General features: G+C 40.4%; 1 protein-coding gene and 2 long non-coding RNA genes across 6 annotated transcripts; 1 reads left to right on the top strand and 2 right to left on the bottom strand.

Moving 5' to 3' along the window:
* The first annotated feature begins 848 nt into the window (after window positions 1-848).
* Window positions 849-3,717, top strand: LOC148717984 (uncharacterized). Its single transcript, XR_015994620.1, has 2 exons — window positions 849-1,049; window positions 3,391-3,717. It is a non-coding gene; the product is annotated as an uncharacterized LOC148717984 (long non-coding RNA).
* Window positions 3,718-4,068: 351 nt separating this feature from the next.
* LOC148717982 (uncharacterized) lies at window positions 4,069-16,120 on the bottom strand. Its single transcript, XR_015994619.1, has 2 exons — window positions 15,718-16,120; window positions 4,069-5,031 (listed from the first exon to the last, which is right to left on the bottom strand). It is a non-coding gene; the product is annotated as an uncharacterized LOC148717982 (long non-coding RNA).
* Window positions 7,720-12,724, bottom strand: LOC148717983 (uncharacterized). 4 transcript variants are annotated; one of them, XR_015994616.1, is made up of 3 exons: window positions 9,030-12,724; window positions 8,244-8,325; window positions 7,720-8,099 (listed from the first exon to the last, which is right to left on the bottom strand). XR_015994616.1 is itself a non-coding variant. In XM_088743108.1 (2 exons), the coding sequence occupies exons 1-2, from the start codon at window positions 12,318-12,320 to the stop codon at window positions 8,314-8,316; spliced, it is 3,303 nt and encodes a 1,100-aa protein (XP_088599234.1). In that variant the 5' UTR covers window positions 12,321-12,724; the 3' UTR covers window positions 7,720-8,313. The 4 variants fall into 4 exon arrangements, 1 of the variants encoding a protein (XP_088599234.1); XR_015994617.1 differs by having other exon boundaries at window positions 7,720-8,325; window positions 9,030-9,186; window positions 9,404-12,724; XR_015994618.1 differs by lacking the exons at window positions 7,720-8,099; window positions 8,244-8,325 and adding an exon at window positions 8,337-8,414 and having other exon boundaries at window positions 9,030-9,186; window positions 9,404-12,724.
* Window positions 16,121-17,141: the final 1,021 nt, after the last annotated feature.

Raw genomic sequence — 17,141 nt, 5'->3', positions numbered from 1 at the left:
GTACCCTTAAATTTACGGCGTTTACACTTGTAGTTAGGCGTCTGTGACTCGATGACATCGCAAGCTTTCACCCTGAAAGTTTTCACTCTTTTCAACTCAGCCTCCGTACAAATACTTTTGGTGTTGCTGTATGTATGGGTGTGTTTTTCACTGTTTTCATAAACCTAGCACCTAGTCAAAAGAAATTATCACCTATAACAACCACAGTGAATCTTAATTTCACTTTAAGAAGTCTCCTCCGGAATGCAAACTTAGCCAACCTCGCTTTCAAAGTTTTCTTCGCGAGGATGAATTTGCACGTGCGGAAATTTTTTCAACTCATTTACATTTTATGATTCCTCGTGGTCTGAAGTGTATCACTTACTCTCAGGGTAAAGAAAACAAGGAAAACTCGTCAGCATATCGAGTTTAATATCTTAAATTGGCTGAGGGATTCTTGTGCTTGAAAGCCGTCATCTGACATGGAGTGAGGTTTACGAAACAGAAACAGGGTAAGAGTGTAAATTCATTCAAATCTTAAGTTGTTGTAAAGTGCACTTGTTGAAGTTGGGAGGATTCTGAACTGACAGAGGAAACTATTCGAAGTAGCTCGCGACGAGTAATGGCACACTCGTATCTCGGTTAGCCAACGAAACGATAGAAACTAACCAGAGAACAGTTTTAACGGCACAATTAACCATTTATTGTAACAGTATGTCCGCGGCTTTGTAGCCGCGGACATTCTTTGCTTGGCGATAAATCCCGGCAAATCGAGTTGAAACTTGTAAAACAGATCGACAATTATTCTCTCTAAAGAGGCATTAAAAAAATTTAAAATGAACTTTGTTTTAGATTAAAGAACATTGGAAATGTTAAAGCGCGAGGAGTTCGACATAAAATATGCTCTTTACCTATGTTATCGAGACTCCTATCGAATACTAACGCTGTACTTCGACCCAAGAGAAATGATATTTTTCTTTTACCCTCAGAGACACACTTTTGTGATAGATGTATCAATAAAAATCACAAGAAAGGATGTAAAGGAAACGAAAGTAAATTACTACGCCGAGGTAAGCTACAGGATTAGGTTATACAAAATAGGCTCAGAGTGTGCGTATGTGGCTGACTGACATATGTATGCACAAATCCATGATGGTCATTTGAGCCAAAATAACAGAATCGTTTGGAGTTAGCTTTCGTCGGCCAGTTGCAAGTTTCAAAGCAATCGCATATGAAAAATCATCAGGCCGGCGTATTCAACTTTTGTGAGTGTCTGAAGAATTAGAAAGTAGAAAAATAACAATTCCAGTCAAAAATCGATTTTTAGGGGTATACCTCATTTATAAAATTCGCTCAACATTACTAAAAGCTTTTTATGAATAATTTACATGAGAAGAAGGAATTGACAAATTTTCTAAAACAGTTCAATATTCTACGAAGTGCCCAATTGTCAACCAAATAATGTGATATTTACCAGCGAAAGTTATGCAAATATCTGATTCTTTTATTGGTTGATTTTCTGCCACAAAACTTTATCAATAACAAAGAATGATGGGAATGTAAACATACTTTTGCGCACATAAAAAATCGTTGTGAATTTTAAAACCTCTGATTTTCTTTCACGAGTAATGTTTTAGGATAACTTTTCTAGTCTCGCGTTCATAAAAGTGGAAAAAAAAATAGGCAGAAAAATCTTGACAAACCGCGAGACAAAGTTTTCTGCGCACGTCAGAAATTGTCGCTCAGAAGAAAGCGTGTGATCATCTCTTAGTTTCTCCAAACATTTCTAATATAAATTTATGTGAGACGGGTTTATTTTTCGTTTGTGCCGAAAACTGTCAATTCTGGTGGTGCATTTGTTTGGATATCTAAGCTTTCAAATTATAGAATGCAGTTGCGTCAAAAAGTATTTTGAATTTCCTATTTATGAACTAATCATCAAAGACAAACAGTGAAAAAACTAGATCGCTGATTTCAAGTTACTGAGTCTTCGAAATGCTCTTATTTCTTTCATTTTGAATTTTCTTCAATATCATAAAGATTCTTTGTTTTTGCCAAAGCATAATCAGTTCATGTAGGCGAAAAGACCTTTTAAGCTATTTGGCCATGTGGCTTAGAGTGAGTAAACAAGAATACAAAATGGCTGTTCAAGTATGCGCCACAGACGACATGCACGAAATTCCTTCTTCTCTCGACCGAAATTTCCATATTCACGGATATATCAGCTCTCAAATGACTGAAGTTATACAGAAGAGGAGTCGTTAACTGAGATTATTAAACGACCTCAAGCTGGAAAAACAAACTTGTGAGCACACGATCTTCCAAGATCGCAGAAATACATGAAACGGGTACAAAAGGAAAGCAGATGTATTACAAAAACAACGTTTGACGATTTTCTTATTTGAGGTTGGAATGAAGCTATATTTTGTCGAAAACTGTAAAGTTTGTTTAATTTCGCGATAATTGATACGCTCTGGTTATATGGTCTGCAGCCGGTCAAAGTTCTTAAATGACTGAATGAACGGCAGTCGGATATTTTTCTGATAATTTAACATATGTCGATGGGGAACTACTAAGCGATTTCGAAGTGAATTATAAATCTCATATCTAGCACGCGGTTTACGATGACTCAGAATACTTAGAAACTGCGTGAGGTCGACTGCCCGTAACAATTCTTAAGTAACTTAATGACCGGCAGTCGGAAACTTTTCCAAAAGTTTAAGTGACCGAGACCACCCATATAATCCAAACTAATAGTTGTTGACGAGGAACTGCTAAGTGATCTCGAGGAGACTTATAACTTTCATGTATAACGCTCAGTTTACGCTAAGTGTCAACACCCATGATCTCATTTCAACTTCAACTTGCATTACAAAGGGTAGGATATGCTCGTCAGGAATCTGTCAACTGTCATCGTAAGCAGCAAGATATGGAGACAGGAGGGACTCTGGCCCCTCTAATCGGAAATTGGGAAGGGGCAGAGGCCCCCCTCCACTCTTTGGTGCGGAAACTATCGAAAACACAGCGTAAAAGTGGCTACGAAAGTAATTCAGTTTCGGGATTTTTTCAAAGGAAGTACTTTGAAAATGATATGTAATGGGACTCTTTTTTGAATGACTTTTTACTTTTTCTTTGTCTCAAAACGACTAAGGACATCCTGGACACTGTCAAGAGCAAATAGGTCTGAGTGTGTCACTGAACTACATAGAAGACATTTTCGAAAATTTGAACCCTTTGCCTAGTGTACAATGAGATCTCCTGCGTCCCAAAACACCCGGCCGCCTCTGAACTGTTACTTATAGTGATCTTCAACCTCTAGTAATACACCCAGAGGGAAGTGGAAAATGCATACATTACAATGAGGTTTCAATAACCTTTATTCTGCAAATGAAGTTCGTTTGTGTTCTGCAGTTCCTTGATCCCTTGTGCTTAAGCACGGAGAGAGAAGAGAGGAGTGATTCGAACTGAAGAAAACTTAAGAGAATCAGTTGGAAAGAAATTTTAGAGGTAACAGTAACTTAATGCCACCAACTAAAAGTAACGTACAAATAAACGAATTTCTTTGAACAAAATCAGGATTTTGCTGTAGAAACTGAACAAACGACAACGGATTCTATTATTTTTAAAATCTATCGAAGTGGAGCTGTTATTAGAGACGAGTCTGGTGATTTTGAATTAATTCTTTCTATAAAGACAATATCAAACTTTCAACTAGTTTGATTTAGAAATAGCCACTTGGAAGGTGTTCTCGTGACAGTTAACTTCTGACGCAGCTAAGCATTAAGCAGTTTTAAGCCTAATTTTGCACATTTTATTTCGTTGATCTGTGGCGGTTAGACTCAGTCAAATTTTTGCACGTTTCAGTTTGTCGACATGTTTTTGACCTAAAAATTCTGTCAGATCCTATCGATTTAAAAGTTTTATAGAGATGTAAATAATTCTGAGCCGAGTAGTTATCAGACTTAATTAAATTTTGCCTTAGTTTCTTTTTGCCTAGTTAGATTACAAATCTTCTATTTTCCTTAAGAATGTTTTCGACTTTTGCCTAGTTATTCCCCATGTTATCAGACCTACTTGACTACCGCTTTGTACAACTCTTGCTTTTGTTGGTAAAGAATTTTATTACACGACTCGGGCAGTCAGAGGGCCAATGACTAAAATCAAGCCAATAACTAAAATCAATAACTAAAATCAAGTCCCGAATGGTCCCGAATGATACCGCACTTGTGTCCCTTTGAACTTCAGTCGTATAATAAATCTCTTATTAACCAAGCTTGCTCGGGACCGTACTGGAAGAATATCGGCTCTCGGTCTTTTTTGTACGGACCTCGCTGCGCTCGGTCCGTACTGTCAAGACCTCGGGCCGATATTCTCCCAGTACGGCCCTCGCGCTTGGTTAATAAGATATATGTATTGAGTGAATAAACCTACAAACAAATAAAAACACTTTATGTCCAGTATTGTCTCCTTCTTTTTATGATCTTTTGTTGAGTGTACAAAGATACGAAAACGAACGCGCTTTTAAAAGGGCCTGGTAACTGGTCAAAATATAGGCTCTCTCTTTTGCTTTTTTTTTTCGTCTGGAGGGTTGCCGAGAGGAAAAACTTCTGTAGATTTGAACAGCCTCTATTGTTGAAAAAATGTATAGAATAGACTTTTAAAGGGAGAAATTCCTTTGCACGAAGCAAAATTTTTCCCAGTTAAAGACTTCTAATATTTTTTTTATCAGCATTAGACAGTATTCAAAACCGCAGGCTTTTTTTTCCATTGTCAAATTTTCCCCCCAGAGGACTTGGTTTTTTTTTTTTTGCGAAAAATATTGAGCTTCATAGTTATTTCAAAAAATTCTTATTATCTCTTTTTAAGACCCATCACTTCTTTAGAATAGTGATAGGCCCTTTTAAAAGCGCAGACTCCAATTTTTATTCATGTGTGACGTTGATATTTAACTGGGATCCTCGCAATAAGTTTCGTACACTTTATTCAGTCAATAGAGTTCTTGAATCGACTGGTAACTCCTTTCTTTGAATCTTCAAGCATTATCTTCCAAACCTAGAAGAAAAACAAACGACTAAATCATTTTTTTTTTATTTGAGAATCCTCTGCACGCTGACAGTCCCATACTAAGTTTTTTCATTTGCTCCTCGCTCAGTTGGTACAAGTAAACTCAAGCTGTACGAACGGGAAGATTTTCAAAGTTATTAATTTCCCTGACGGATAGAATTTTTCTACGATGATCCAGCAGCCTAGATTCAAGAATATATGATCATACAAGAATTGAAAGTAATTAAGTTGTCTTCTATTCAATCGTCCTCCACCCCATAATGAAACAGTTATTCATTCAGGTCAAATATCGATAAAATAATTTCAAAGCTACTGTGGTAAGTTGTGGATATGGCACTCGAGGTAATGAACGCCAAAAATGTAGCCTGACTTCACACACTTGCTCTTACATACCTTACAAGACAGAAATTTGATTTCTCATTCTCGAATGATTCTTGTTAATTGAAGCTTTTCATTTCTAAAAATTTTTCTCAGAAGAATCATGCGCTGTAATCAGAAGGCTAATGACTAAGCAGGGTTAAATTAAAAGCTTCTGCTGTAATTGAAAGGAATGTCATGATGATCACCATATTCAAAACTACAGGTTAGAGCAAAAATTTCAGATACGAAAATTTTGTTTCAGTAGCACTTTAAATGGGTTTTCATTTACACAAAATGACGCATTGGTGTTAATTTGCTCGTCGGAAAACTGGGTTCCCGAGTATGAAACAATTTCAACCCTTTGACCTCGAAGAGTGACTAGCATCTGATTTCTCCTTACAATATCACCCTTGAATCACACAGTAAGGTCAGGAGAATAAAGAACATGATCACCAACTCAAGAAGCTCTTGATTGTTAAACAAATTCTCCTTGTCATCACTTTGAGAAATGTTTAGAGAACAGTATGGAGAATATGCATACTGATGTTAGGGCGTAAGGGTGGACTTGAGAGTCGAGAGGGAAAGATTTCCTTACAACACCAAACTTCGTTATGCAGAAGATCTTTGAACGAGATAACAATTGCGAAATATAAAGTAATAGCTATGGGACTTAGACTACGAGCAGTTCCTAGTTGGAAGTGACGCCAATGCACCGCGGGAGCTCCATGGGCGCCTCATTGGGACCAAGGCTGTGTTTTCGAATATGAGATCATAAGGAAATCCTTCCATCGAAGGTAATCCGGGATTAATTTAGCCTGCGAAGTAAGCCCTGGGGGAGAGGAGGGGGCATTGGGGCGTGCGGAATGTGCGGAGGGGAGAGGGAGGGCTTGCCACAGACCCCCACTAACCAACGAAACGCCCCCTATTTTCATATTCATATCGTCTTGCATATGTCAATCAGCGCCTCTTAAAAGTAACCAATCAGAAAGCGCCGTTAACAGTGAACCATGCAAACTGTCAAAACAACAACTAAAACTTGCTCCCCTAGAGTGAGAAATGTCGGACGACAAGGAGAATTTGGTATCAAAATCTAAGAGAGGGAGAAAGCCAAAAGTTAATCCAGAAGACGTAGTTTGCCGGTTTTTTTGGAGTAGATTTAAGAATCAAATTTGGAAGTGGCTTCAAGAGTTTTGTAACCATTTAAAATCAGAGTCAAAGGGAAGAATTTCAGTGTGTCTTCGTGTGACGAATCCGCGCCACAAAGGTGGGTGCCCCCTAACACAAACAAAACACAGAACATAAACGAGCCCGAGAACACACGCCACAATACAACTAAACGTAGGCCTAGAGATATTTATTATGCTAATTAAACGATAAAGCGACTAACAATAACGATAATACAATGATCTAATTAATTTACAGGAATACGCTAACCTAAACTACAGTACACTAAAACTATTTACAAGATTATTACTATTAAGATAAAAAAAAGGTTTTTTTTTTTTAGTTCAGTTCGGTTGGGTTTCACCTTACGCCCGCGTCCGTGTTCTTCTCTTGTCCACAAATCACCACGCTCCACCAACAAACGACTGACAAACCAAATTCACAATTCACAAACCGAACTCACGTTTAACCCAGCTAAACGTAGAAGTTTCCAACCTCACGTAATTCGGTCTTCGCTCAGATCTTTCTTGACTCAGTTGTCTTCACTGGCTTACTGTCTAACAGAAGATAATCTTCTCCTTTTCCTTCAAGTTCTGCGCTTTAATTTCTTCGGCCAGCTTCTCGGCACACATGTGCTCCCCGACAAATGGATCCTTTGTCGTGTAAAGGAACGGTTTTGCTGAATGACTCTTCAGTGATTAAAACGTGCTCTGATCCGAACGAGTCTTGGTAACTTTCAAACCTTCACCGCCGGTGACCTTCTCTCAAAACAAAACCACACCGTACCAAACCACCCAAATCCTTAAATACACATGGACGCAAGGTGCCCGAAAAGAATGAAGAAAACTATTTGATATACACAATAAAGGTTAATTACACAACAGTTTACACAAGTGAAGAATAAAAATTACGTAACAGATACAAATAATCACGAACTACACTGATCCTAAGAGAATAAAAAAAAAAAATTTACATATAATAAATAAATTCCTAACACTTCCATGACACCTCCCCCCTTAAATAGCTATTTTTTTGGGGACATGGAAACACAAAAATAGTGCTTAATTAAAGATTACATTAATATACTGTAGAGCAATATGAGATATTTACGCCCTACTAAGGGCATCTACGTTACAATTTTGCTTACCACTCTTATGTTCTATTTTTATGTCGTACTCCTGTAAGGTAATGCTCCACCTTAATAGTTTCCTACTCTTGTCGCGAACCTGATTTAACCACACAAGGGGATTGTGATCCGTTTGCAGCTTAAAAGTGCGGCCATATAAATAATAGCGAAATAGCTCTACAGCCCAAACAATTCCTAAACATTCTTTTTCTGTGGTAGACAACTTTTCCTCTCTAGGCTGTAACTTTCTACTAGCATATGCTATGGGGTGTTCCTCCCCGTCCTGATCTTTCTGACTTAAGATGGCCCCAAGACCTCTATTTGACGCATCTACTTGCAAAATGAACTCGTCATTCCAGTGTGGTGGCCTCAAAACAGGGGGAGTCTGCATTGCAACTTTCAAATCCTGAAAAGCTGATTCATGATTAGTACTCCATTGAACCTTAGAGGGATTTTTACCCTTAGTGAGGTCGGTAAGGACAGCAGCCCGTTCCGAAAAATTTGGGATAAATTTCCTATAATACCCGATTAAGCCAAGAAAAGATCTTACCTGCTTCTTAGTTTCTGGTCTGGGATATTCTTTAATGGCTTGAACCAAAGCTGTGCGGGGCTGAATTCTATCACCTCCAACTCTGTGACCATCAAAATCGACCGTTGACATCGCGATCTTACATTTGGACGGCCTAGCATTCAGTTTGCACTCTCGTAAACGTTGTAAAACCTGTTGGAGCTCAAAAAGGTGTTGGGGAAAAGATGTTGACGTGTCAACCTCGACATCATCGATGTAGGCATCTGCAAAATCTAACCCCTGCAAGACTTTCTCAGACATCATCCTCTGAAAGGATGCTGGAGCTGTTTTCATACCAAATGGCATAACTAAGAACTCATACAAGCCTTTGGTAGTAATAAATGCGGACTTTTCGATGGTAGAGGTCTCCAAGGGAATCTGCCAGTAACCTTTTGTGAGATCAATTGTACTAATGTACTTAGCAGAGGCAATCTTCTCAATCATACGTTCCATGGAGGGAATAGGATAAGCATCCATCTTTGTGACAGAATTCATTTTTCTGTAATCAACACACAGTCGTATTGTACCATCTGGTTTGGGAACAATGACAACAGGGGCCGCCCATGGACTAGTAGAATGGCGTATTATGCCCATTTCCAGCATATTTTCAATCTCTTTGTTAACCTCCTCCTCAAGTTTTTGAGGGACCTTATAAGGGGCGCACCTAATGGGTGGGGAATCACCCGTGTCGATTTTATGCACCGCTACATTGGTTAAATTTGGTTTTCCTGAAAATACATCAGGATACTCATGTAGCAAGGTTTTTACCTGTCGTCTTTGATCTTCCGTCAAATTATCAGAGATCACTACATCTTTACAAGTCTCATCGTGACCAAATGGGAAAACGTTGCTTTCGTGCGGCAGTGGCATCTCTGGGGACTCCGCCATTACTAAAGCAGCCATTTCATCACGGCTCTGCCATTTGCTAAGCAAATTAATGTGATAAGTGCGATGCTGTTTGTACATCTTGCCTGTATCAAGCTCATAATTCAATCCGTCCTCTAGTGCTCTAGTGACTTTGAAGGGTCCTTGCCATCTCATTTCTAATTTACTCCCAGGGGTGGGAAGCAAAACTAAGGCTTTGTCTCCAACTTCTAAGTGTCGTTTTGAACTATGAATATCATACAACCGTTTCTGCTTACCTTGGGCTTGCTTCAAGTTTTCTTGAACAACTTGTTGCATCGTTGCAAGTCTTCTTCGGATCTCAAGGACATGAGTTATCAGATTGTCTTCTAAAGATGATCCTTCCGACCAAGTCTCCTTGATAACGGCGAGGGGTCCTCTCACCGTATGTCCATAAAGTAATTCAAAGGGCGAGTAACCAGTGGACTCACAAGGAATCTCTCTATAAGCAAAGAGTAAGTATGGGAGATACTTGTCCCAGGTTTGAACCCGCTCTCGAACAAACTTCCTCAGCATACTCTTTAAAGTGCCGTTGAAACGCTCCACTAACCCATTTGCCTGGGGGTGGTACACTGATGTCTTAATCTTAGTTATGCCTAATTGCTCATACAGCTGGGCCATAAGCTTACTCATGAAATTGGAGCCCTGGTCAGACACTATCTTATCGGGGATACCCACCCTAGAGAAATACTGAATCAATGCATCTGCGACCGCTTTTGAGCTCGTTGACCGTAAAGGAATGGCCTCTGGGTACCGTGTAGCATAATCTACGATTGTTAAAATGTACCTGTAACCCGTTGTTGTCCTGGGTAATTCTCCTACAATGTCGATGGCAATTTTCTTAAAGGGTTCAGTAACAATATCTACAGGCCTCAAGGGTGCCCTTTTTGACTTCAGCTTCCTGGCTACCACCTGACATTGCGGGCAAGTTGCGCAATATTTGCGAACATCAAAGCTTAGACCAGGCCAGAAAAAATGTGCGGTTATGCGTTCAACTGTCTTCTTGCTACCCATATGACCTGACAAGGGGATTGTGTGACCAACACGCAGGATTTCATTCCTATAGGATTCTGGTACTACAATTCGATCAACAAACCTTGTTCCATTATGTTCTTCGGGAAGATATTTACGGTGCATCAGGAGGTCGTTAGTGAAGAAGTACCCATCCGATTCTTGTGGTGCCATTTTGGATGATTTCTTGCGTACTTTCTCGAGAGTCACGTCTGACTTCTGATCCGCTATCAGCTGGTTTCTGTCTCTATCTAGGATGTTTACTGGAGGTTTAACTTTACTAGGTTCTATTATCAAAGTATCACTCTCAGGATTCTTCTTACTTGTCTCTTCCTGTACCATGCCCTCAAATAACCTTTGCAAATCTCCTTCCTCTGGAGCTTCAGGCTTTATTTCTTTCTTCGCTAAACTCTTGACGGCGAGTGAATTTTCCCTGTCAATTAGCTCGTCTGCTTTCAATTGGGCTTCTTGTAATGCTTTCTGTCTCCTAGTCATCACGAAGGCCTCATCTCCACCAATGTCATCAGCTAGAACATTTCTCTCCCATTGGTCCAAAACATTTTGTCTCGACAGTGTTCTTCCAAAAGACGACCTGCCAAGTAAGCAATCTACGGGTAGCCTCTCCAACACTCCTACTAATTCTACGTGTTTACCTTCTTTGCTGTCAAATTCAACCTTTGCAAGTGGGACTGTAAGACGTTCTCCCGCAGCTGTTAATACTGTGATATTCTCTCCTGTGAAGGCTGTATTGTTTACATATCTTTTCTGGACTAGAGTCCTAGTACAACCAGAATCAATGACCATTTCTGCAATTTTCCCGTTTATTTTACCTCTAACATTGCAAGGAGGGAACTGAGATTGTTCTGACGTTAGGGGTGTCATACACAGGAGGTATCCCTGTGAAGGCTTCCCACGGCCCTTTCCACAGTTGAACGACATGTGACCTGGTTTACCACATCTGTAACATTTAATTTCAGGCCTCGTGGTTCTACGGGCTGGAGGGGAGGATGGTTTGGAGGGTCTTACATGGTATTGGTCTTGTTTCTGTTCAGACAATAAGTTATCCGCCTTAACATCTGGCCTCTTCTTTTTCGCAAATTTCTCATAACTAGCGGTTGACATATACTTACCATCAACAAGTGGCCCTTTCCTAGATTGAACATGTAAATTAGCAAGGTTGCCAAGTTCTTCAGCAGTTTTGGGCTTTTGCTCCTTTAACCAAGCTCTAAGCTCAGGACTTACCGCATCAAGAAGTCGCTCCATCAATACCTGTTCAATTATCTTATCCGCATCACCAGTAGCCTCGGCAACAGCTATCCAGCGGCTGAGATACCTTCGGGTTCTGTTTCCCCACTGGACGAAGTCCTCGTCGGGCTTTTTCTCTGAGGTTCGAAACCTATATCTATAGTGATCTGCGGTTAACTGGTAGGCTTTAATAATGCTTGCCTTACTCTCGTGGTAATCCTGGCATGCAGGGTCTGGGATTTCTAAATAAATAGACTTAGCCTTTTCAGTGAGCTTGGGTACTAAATTACCAACCCATTCCCCCTCGGGTAAGGATTGCGCCCTTGCAGTCATTTCAAAAATCCGGAAAAAATCATCTATATCTTCACTCTCCCTCATTTCCCTGATTTTGATAAACTTGGGCCTTTTAACCTCATTGTCACTTACCTGTTTCCTTTCAAACTCCCTTATAGCAAATTCTTCCTTTTCAGCTCTAAGGTTTCTGAGTCTCTCCTCCTCTCGTACCAAACGCCTTTCTTCTTCTTGGGCTTTTTGAGTTTCAAACTCCCTTCTCTCCCTCTCTAATTCCCTTTCAGCCTGACGCCTTTCTCTCTCCACCTCCCTTTCTAACTCCCTCATTTCTCTGTGTTCCTGACTAATTCTCTTCCGCAGTTCTAACATCTGCAGCTCACGCTCTTGTAACTGTAATTTCTGCTCAAAACTAAGACCAGTCTCCAAAGTTTCCTCCGCAAGGTTTTCTTCTGGTGCATCGAAACTCTGACCTATGCGATCTGAAGTTCTGAGTTTGCTCGCTAAAGTCTTAACACCATCCTTAGGAGAAAAATGAATACCTCGTTTGATAGCCTCAGCTCTAAGATCTTTAAGGACCCAGGAATCATAGCCGATCGCTGCAGTAGCCATATTAAATAATCGTATACTATTACCTTGCGTGTCTCCTGTTGAGCTGTTTATGTAAACTGTTAAGGAGCGATCCCACTCCTGACACCAAAAATATGTGACGAATCCGCGCCACAAAGGTGGGTGCCCCCTAACACAAACAAAACACAGAACATAAACGAGCCCGAGAACACACGCCACAATACAACTAAACGTAGGCCTAGAGATATTTATTATGCTAATTAAACGATAAAGCGACTAACAATAACGATAATACAATGATCTAATTAATTTACAGGAATACGCTAACCTAAACTACAGTACACTAAAACTATTTACAAGATTATTACTATTAAGATAAAAAAAAGGTTTTTTTTTTTTAGTTCAGTTCGGTTGGGTTTCACCTTACGCCCGCGTCCGTGTTCTTCTCTTGTACGCTCCACCAACAAACGACTGACAAACCAAATTCACAATTCACAAACCGAACTCACGTTTAACCCAGCTAAACGTAGAAGTTTCCAACCTCACGTAATTCGGTCTTCGCTCAGATCTTTCTTGACTCAGTTGTCTTCACTGGCTTACTGTCTAACAGAAGATAATCTTCTCCTTTTCCTTCAAGTTCTGCGCTTTAATTTCTTCGGCCAGCTTCTCGGCACACATGTGCTCCCCGACAAATGGATCCTTTGTCGTGTAAAGGAACGGTTTTGCTGAATGACTCTTCAGTGATTAAAACGTGCTCTGATCCGAACGAGTCTTGGTAACTTTCAAACCTTCACCGCCGGTGACCTTCTCTCAAAACAAAACCACACCGTACCAAACCACCCAAATCCTTAAATACACATGGACGCAAGGTGCCCGAAAAGAATGAAGAAAACTATTTGATATACACAATAAAGGTTAATTACACAACAGTTTACACAAGTGAAGAATAAAAATTACGTAACAGATACAAATAATCACGAACTACACTGATCCTAAGAGAATAAAAAAAAAAAATTTACATATAATAAATAAATTCCTAACACTTCCATGACACTTCGCCGATTGCCTTCGAACGGTCGGTTTTCACTTCGAAAATACGTCGCACATATCTCAAATTATATGCCTTCCTTGTGCAAGAAAAGCTAACAGTTTTTGCCAGTTTTATGAATTGTTGAATAAGGCCGCTTCTCAATGTCCGGATTCCCGTGATGTTTCGTCGAAACAAAGTTCTCAACACCGACAGGAAAAAGTCCAGGTAGAAAGAGCTTGCGTGTCCGCTCCCCGGCACATGCAAAACCTACATCTAGCAGGGAAGCGTTGTTTGACTCGCCGACGAAAGGACAACCCTCAACTTCAGTGATGGATACAAATTTAAACATTGATGATTTGGATCCATCGTTTATCGGCATTGCAATGTTGTGGTTAAGCGGCAAGTTTGAGAATGAAGACGCCATTCTTATCAAGGCCCTGAGCTTGAACAAGTGGATGGCTGCCACGAATATTCTACTTCGGCATCGATTCTTGAGGGCAGAACTTCTCGAAATCACCTTCGTCCGCCATTTTCTAAAAGGTAGTCGCCACGAAGACTGTTTAGTTGGAGGGTTGATTGACAACGTGTTGCTCTCAGCCAATGGGAATTTTACGTCCATACGAGATCGGAAATTTCGTTGGTTATTGGGGGGACTGTGGCAAGCCCTCCCTCTCCTCTCCGCACATTCCGCTCGCCCCAATCACCCCTCCTTTCCCCCAGGGCTTCAGTTCGCAGGCTAGGATTAATTGTCTTGGTTTCACCTCGTTCTCAGTATTGGCGTAAAAATTTTAAACCTCCACCATCTTCTCAAATTACAACCTCTTGCGATTTGGTCAGTCGCATGTTCTCGCGTCTAAGAAGGTTGCCCAGCATGTTGAACTTTGAGCTCTCATTGCTCCTTTATATTTTTTCCTTCTCCCTGTTTCCCATCGTGATTAGGGAGAGATTTCCACACAGCCCCAGACTTCATCATGCATGAAATTCTTGGATAAAGAGGGCAAAGGCCAAAACAATAGATTGCCTTTGGGACTAGAGCTTTCATTTGGGACAGTATGGGATTATAAGGAAACGTCCCCCCCCCCCCTCTTCCTTATTACTTTGGTCTTACGCCACTCGATTGAAATGCACTCTATTAGCAAAGACTAGCCTTCGTGTATCCTTAACCTCCCCCCGAGGAGAAACGTTTCTCCACGGCTGGACGTAAGCTAAACATAGACTGATCTGTATTTCAAAACTATATCTGTCTGCGTGACCTTAATCTCGTTATGATACATTGTATTCCCTTTCTGGACGTCTTCTCTTTCCGACGACTGGCGATGGGCAACTATAACCAGAGCAGAGTGAATGTTATTGCTTCGTTCGGGGAGGGTGGGCGTTAAAAGAGGGAACCCTGTGAAATTGACGCGAGTAATCGAACGATATCTTCTGAGGAAAACGATAAGATTTATCACGATCGTGTTTCGTGAGGCAAGATTCAAGGTCACTTCCCTCTCCTTATAACGATGTCTAACTTAAGCCGTGATTTAAGACAATCATGGACCTCTATATTTCTTTATCGAAGTAAATGGGATGTTCCTCCGCAGAAAGATAGAAGCCCTCTTTAAGCTGTTCACAAAACCAACATTAAGATAGATGTTGGCCTAAACTAATTAGTGGTCTAGACAAAGGGGGTAAGTTTCGAAAGAAACTGTGGCACTGGGTCGATGGGGGAAATAAGGTAATCGGGTTTTCAACTAAGTTGATAATCACGGTAAATTAGCCAACGTAAAGAGTTTAAAAGCTGACGTTTCGAAAGTTAGCCCTTCGTCAGAGCGAAGCGTTTAGAACTCGGGTTGGCAACATTTTAGTGTAGCCCTCAACTCCATTCGGCGCATTGTTATCAGAATACTAAGAGAGCAACTTTGGAACGAATGCTTTGTTGTGGAGTAGTGTAGGGTATATGAAAATCAGGTTTACTATTAAGGGCTGAACTTTGTTGTATATGCCGATCCTTAGTTTGTCAGACGACAATAACGCAAAGAAAAATTTTTTTTTTGGTGGAGTTTCTTTACCAATCTTGGAAAAAGTGTTCTAAAATGTAGGCAAGCAGTTGATAATGCCTTCTTTTTCGCAGGTCCCAAATTTTCTCTTGCGATTTGTCGAACTAAAAGGAATATTTCATTTATGCCATTTTTCTCTTGCCCCCGATAATTACGATGAATCTTCACTTGCAAGTTCTTCCCCACAAGGCGAGAGGCAAAACCGTCCCACCAGATTTCAGATAAATATTCAGTCACAACATAAAGATGACGTAGAGAAAATATATGATCGTCGCTTTATACTTAACATTAAAGCCGAATTTGTCTCAAAGCCCACAAAAGTGTCGGTAGCTTAAAGCTAAGCGCAGGAGAACGAAACTTCGTGACTTACATGAATTCAGAGAAGACCAAGATTCCGTTTCTTCATGGCTTGTTTGAGTTGACTCGGCCACGTGCAAGAATCGATACTTCAAAAAACCAATATGTAAGACCAACAGACAATCTAGTTTCAACTGTCAGAAGTTATGACTGTCTATGACATCTTCAGCCATCATTTGTTTACGAAAAAAACCGTAACTGAAGGCCAGTTGCTAGTAACCAAACAGACAAGCGAAGTTCTGCGCTCCACTGCAACTCACTGAGATGAATACCAAATGAGGGTGACAATATTTGCAATGTAAATCAAACAGTTGGTGGACTTCACAACGAGTCAAAATGATTAGCAGGGGTCGGACGAAAAAGGTGTGTTTTCTGATGGTGACACTTTCTGCTGAGAATTCGAATTCCTTTGTATGTGTTCATAATGTCACTTGAAAGCAAATTCTTTGGTGGGAGACGAATTCACTTTTGCAGGTCTGGTTTGTGCCACGGCCTTGTTCCTCTTTCATTTGCCACTTAGTTCAAGTTAACACTGAGCTAGACATTTCAACGCGACGTCCGAATCAGTTATCTTAACGTAGATATAAAAAGGAAAAAATCAAAAGAACCAGTGCTCTTAGCCCACAACGTAGATATGCCTTTACCAGCACACGAATAAATACAGTTTTGATCTTCTATCTTTCCGAAGTATCCTTCTCCTTTTATATGCAATAACGCTCCGCCTACAATTGACGGAAGACTTATAACCGTCAATGACATCCCCACAATGGATTGCGTAGTGTCTTTAAAATAGAGCTTCGGTCGACAAACGGGGCGAGAAATACCAACCACCATTCATCGGCAAGTCATTTGGACGCTGTGCAGACCTAAAGTTTTTATACTTTTAACAGACTCCCAAGAGCAAAGGGTTGGCTCGAATTTTAAGCTCCAGCTTACAATCCTACTTAGTCGTGCCATAAGTGTATGATTGTTTTTTCTGCATACTCTTTGAACGGTATTACGTTTTTGACCCAGCCAACTGGCACATTTTCTTTTCTGATTGATTCATCTAAGAGCATTACCTTCCCTTAAGCGCTAACTATAAAACTACACCCTTACTTTCCAAGGCAAATTGCTATACTACTGCATGGGTTTAATTTCTGCTTATATTTTCTTAGTGAGAGCAATTTTCAATTAACTCTGAAAGTAATATTATCAGAGATGCAATGGATTTGCTTCCCTGTGGTTGAATTAGATTCTCAACCAATCAGATGCGAAAGCATCACCAATCGCGACTTAGTCTCTGGAGTTTTCCCCAGTCCCACTCCATATGCAAGTGAAATGTGACATGAAGGGCACATGAAACGCACTCGAAATGCATTTGAAAACTTGCGCATAAACATCAAACCTTCGACGGCAATTCATGGCTGCAAACGCACGACCCAAATTTAAATTAAC

Source organism: Stylophora pistillata, chromosome 13 (assembly GCF_964205215.1).
Source record: "Stylophora pistillata chromosome 13, jaStyPist1.2, whole genome shotgun sequence".
Taxonomy (NCBI): Eukaryota; Metazoa; Cnidaria; class Anthozoa; order Scleractinia; family Pocilloporidae; genus Stylophora; species Stylophora pistillata.
This window is presented reverse-complemented; position numbering and strand designations above follow the sequence as displayed.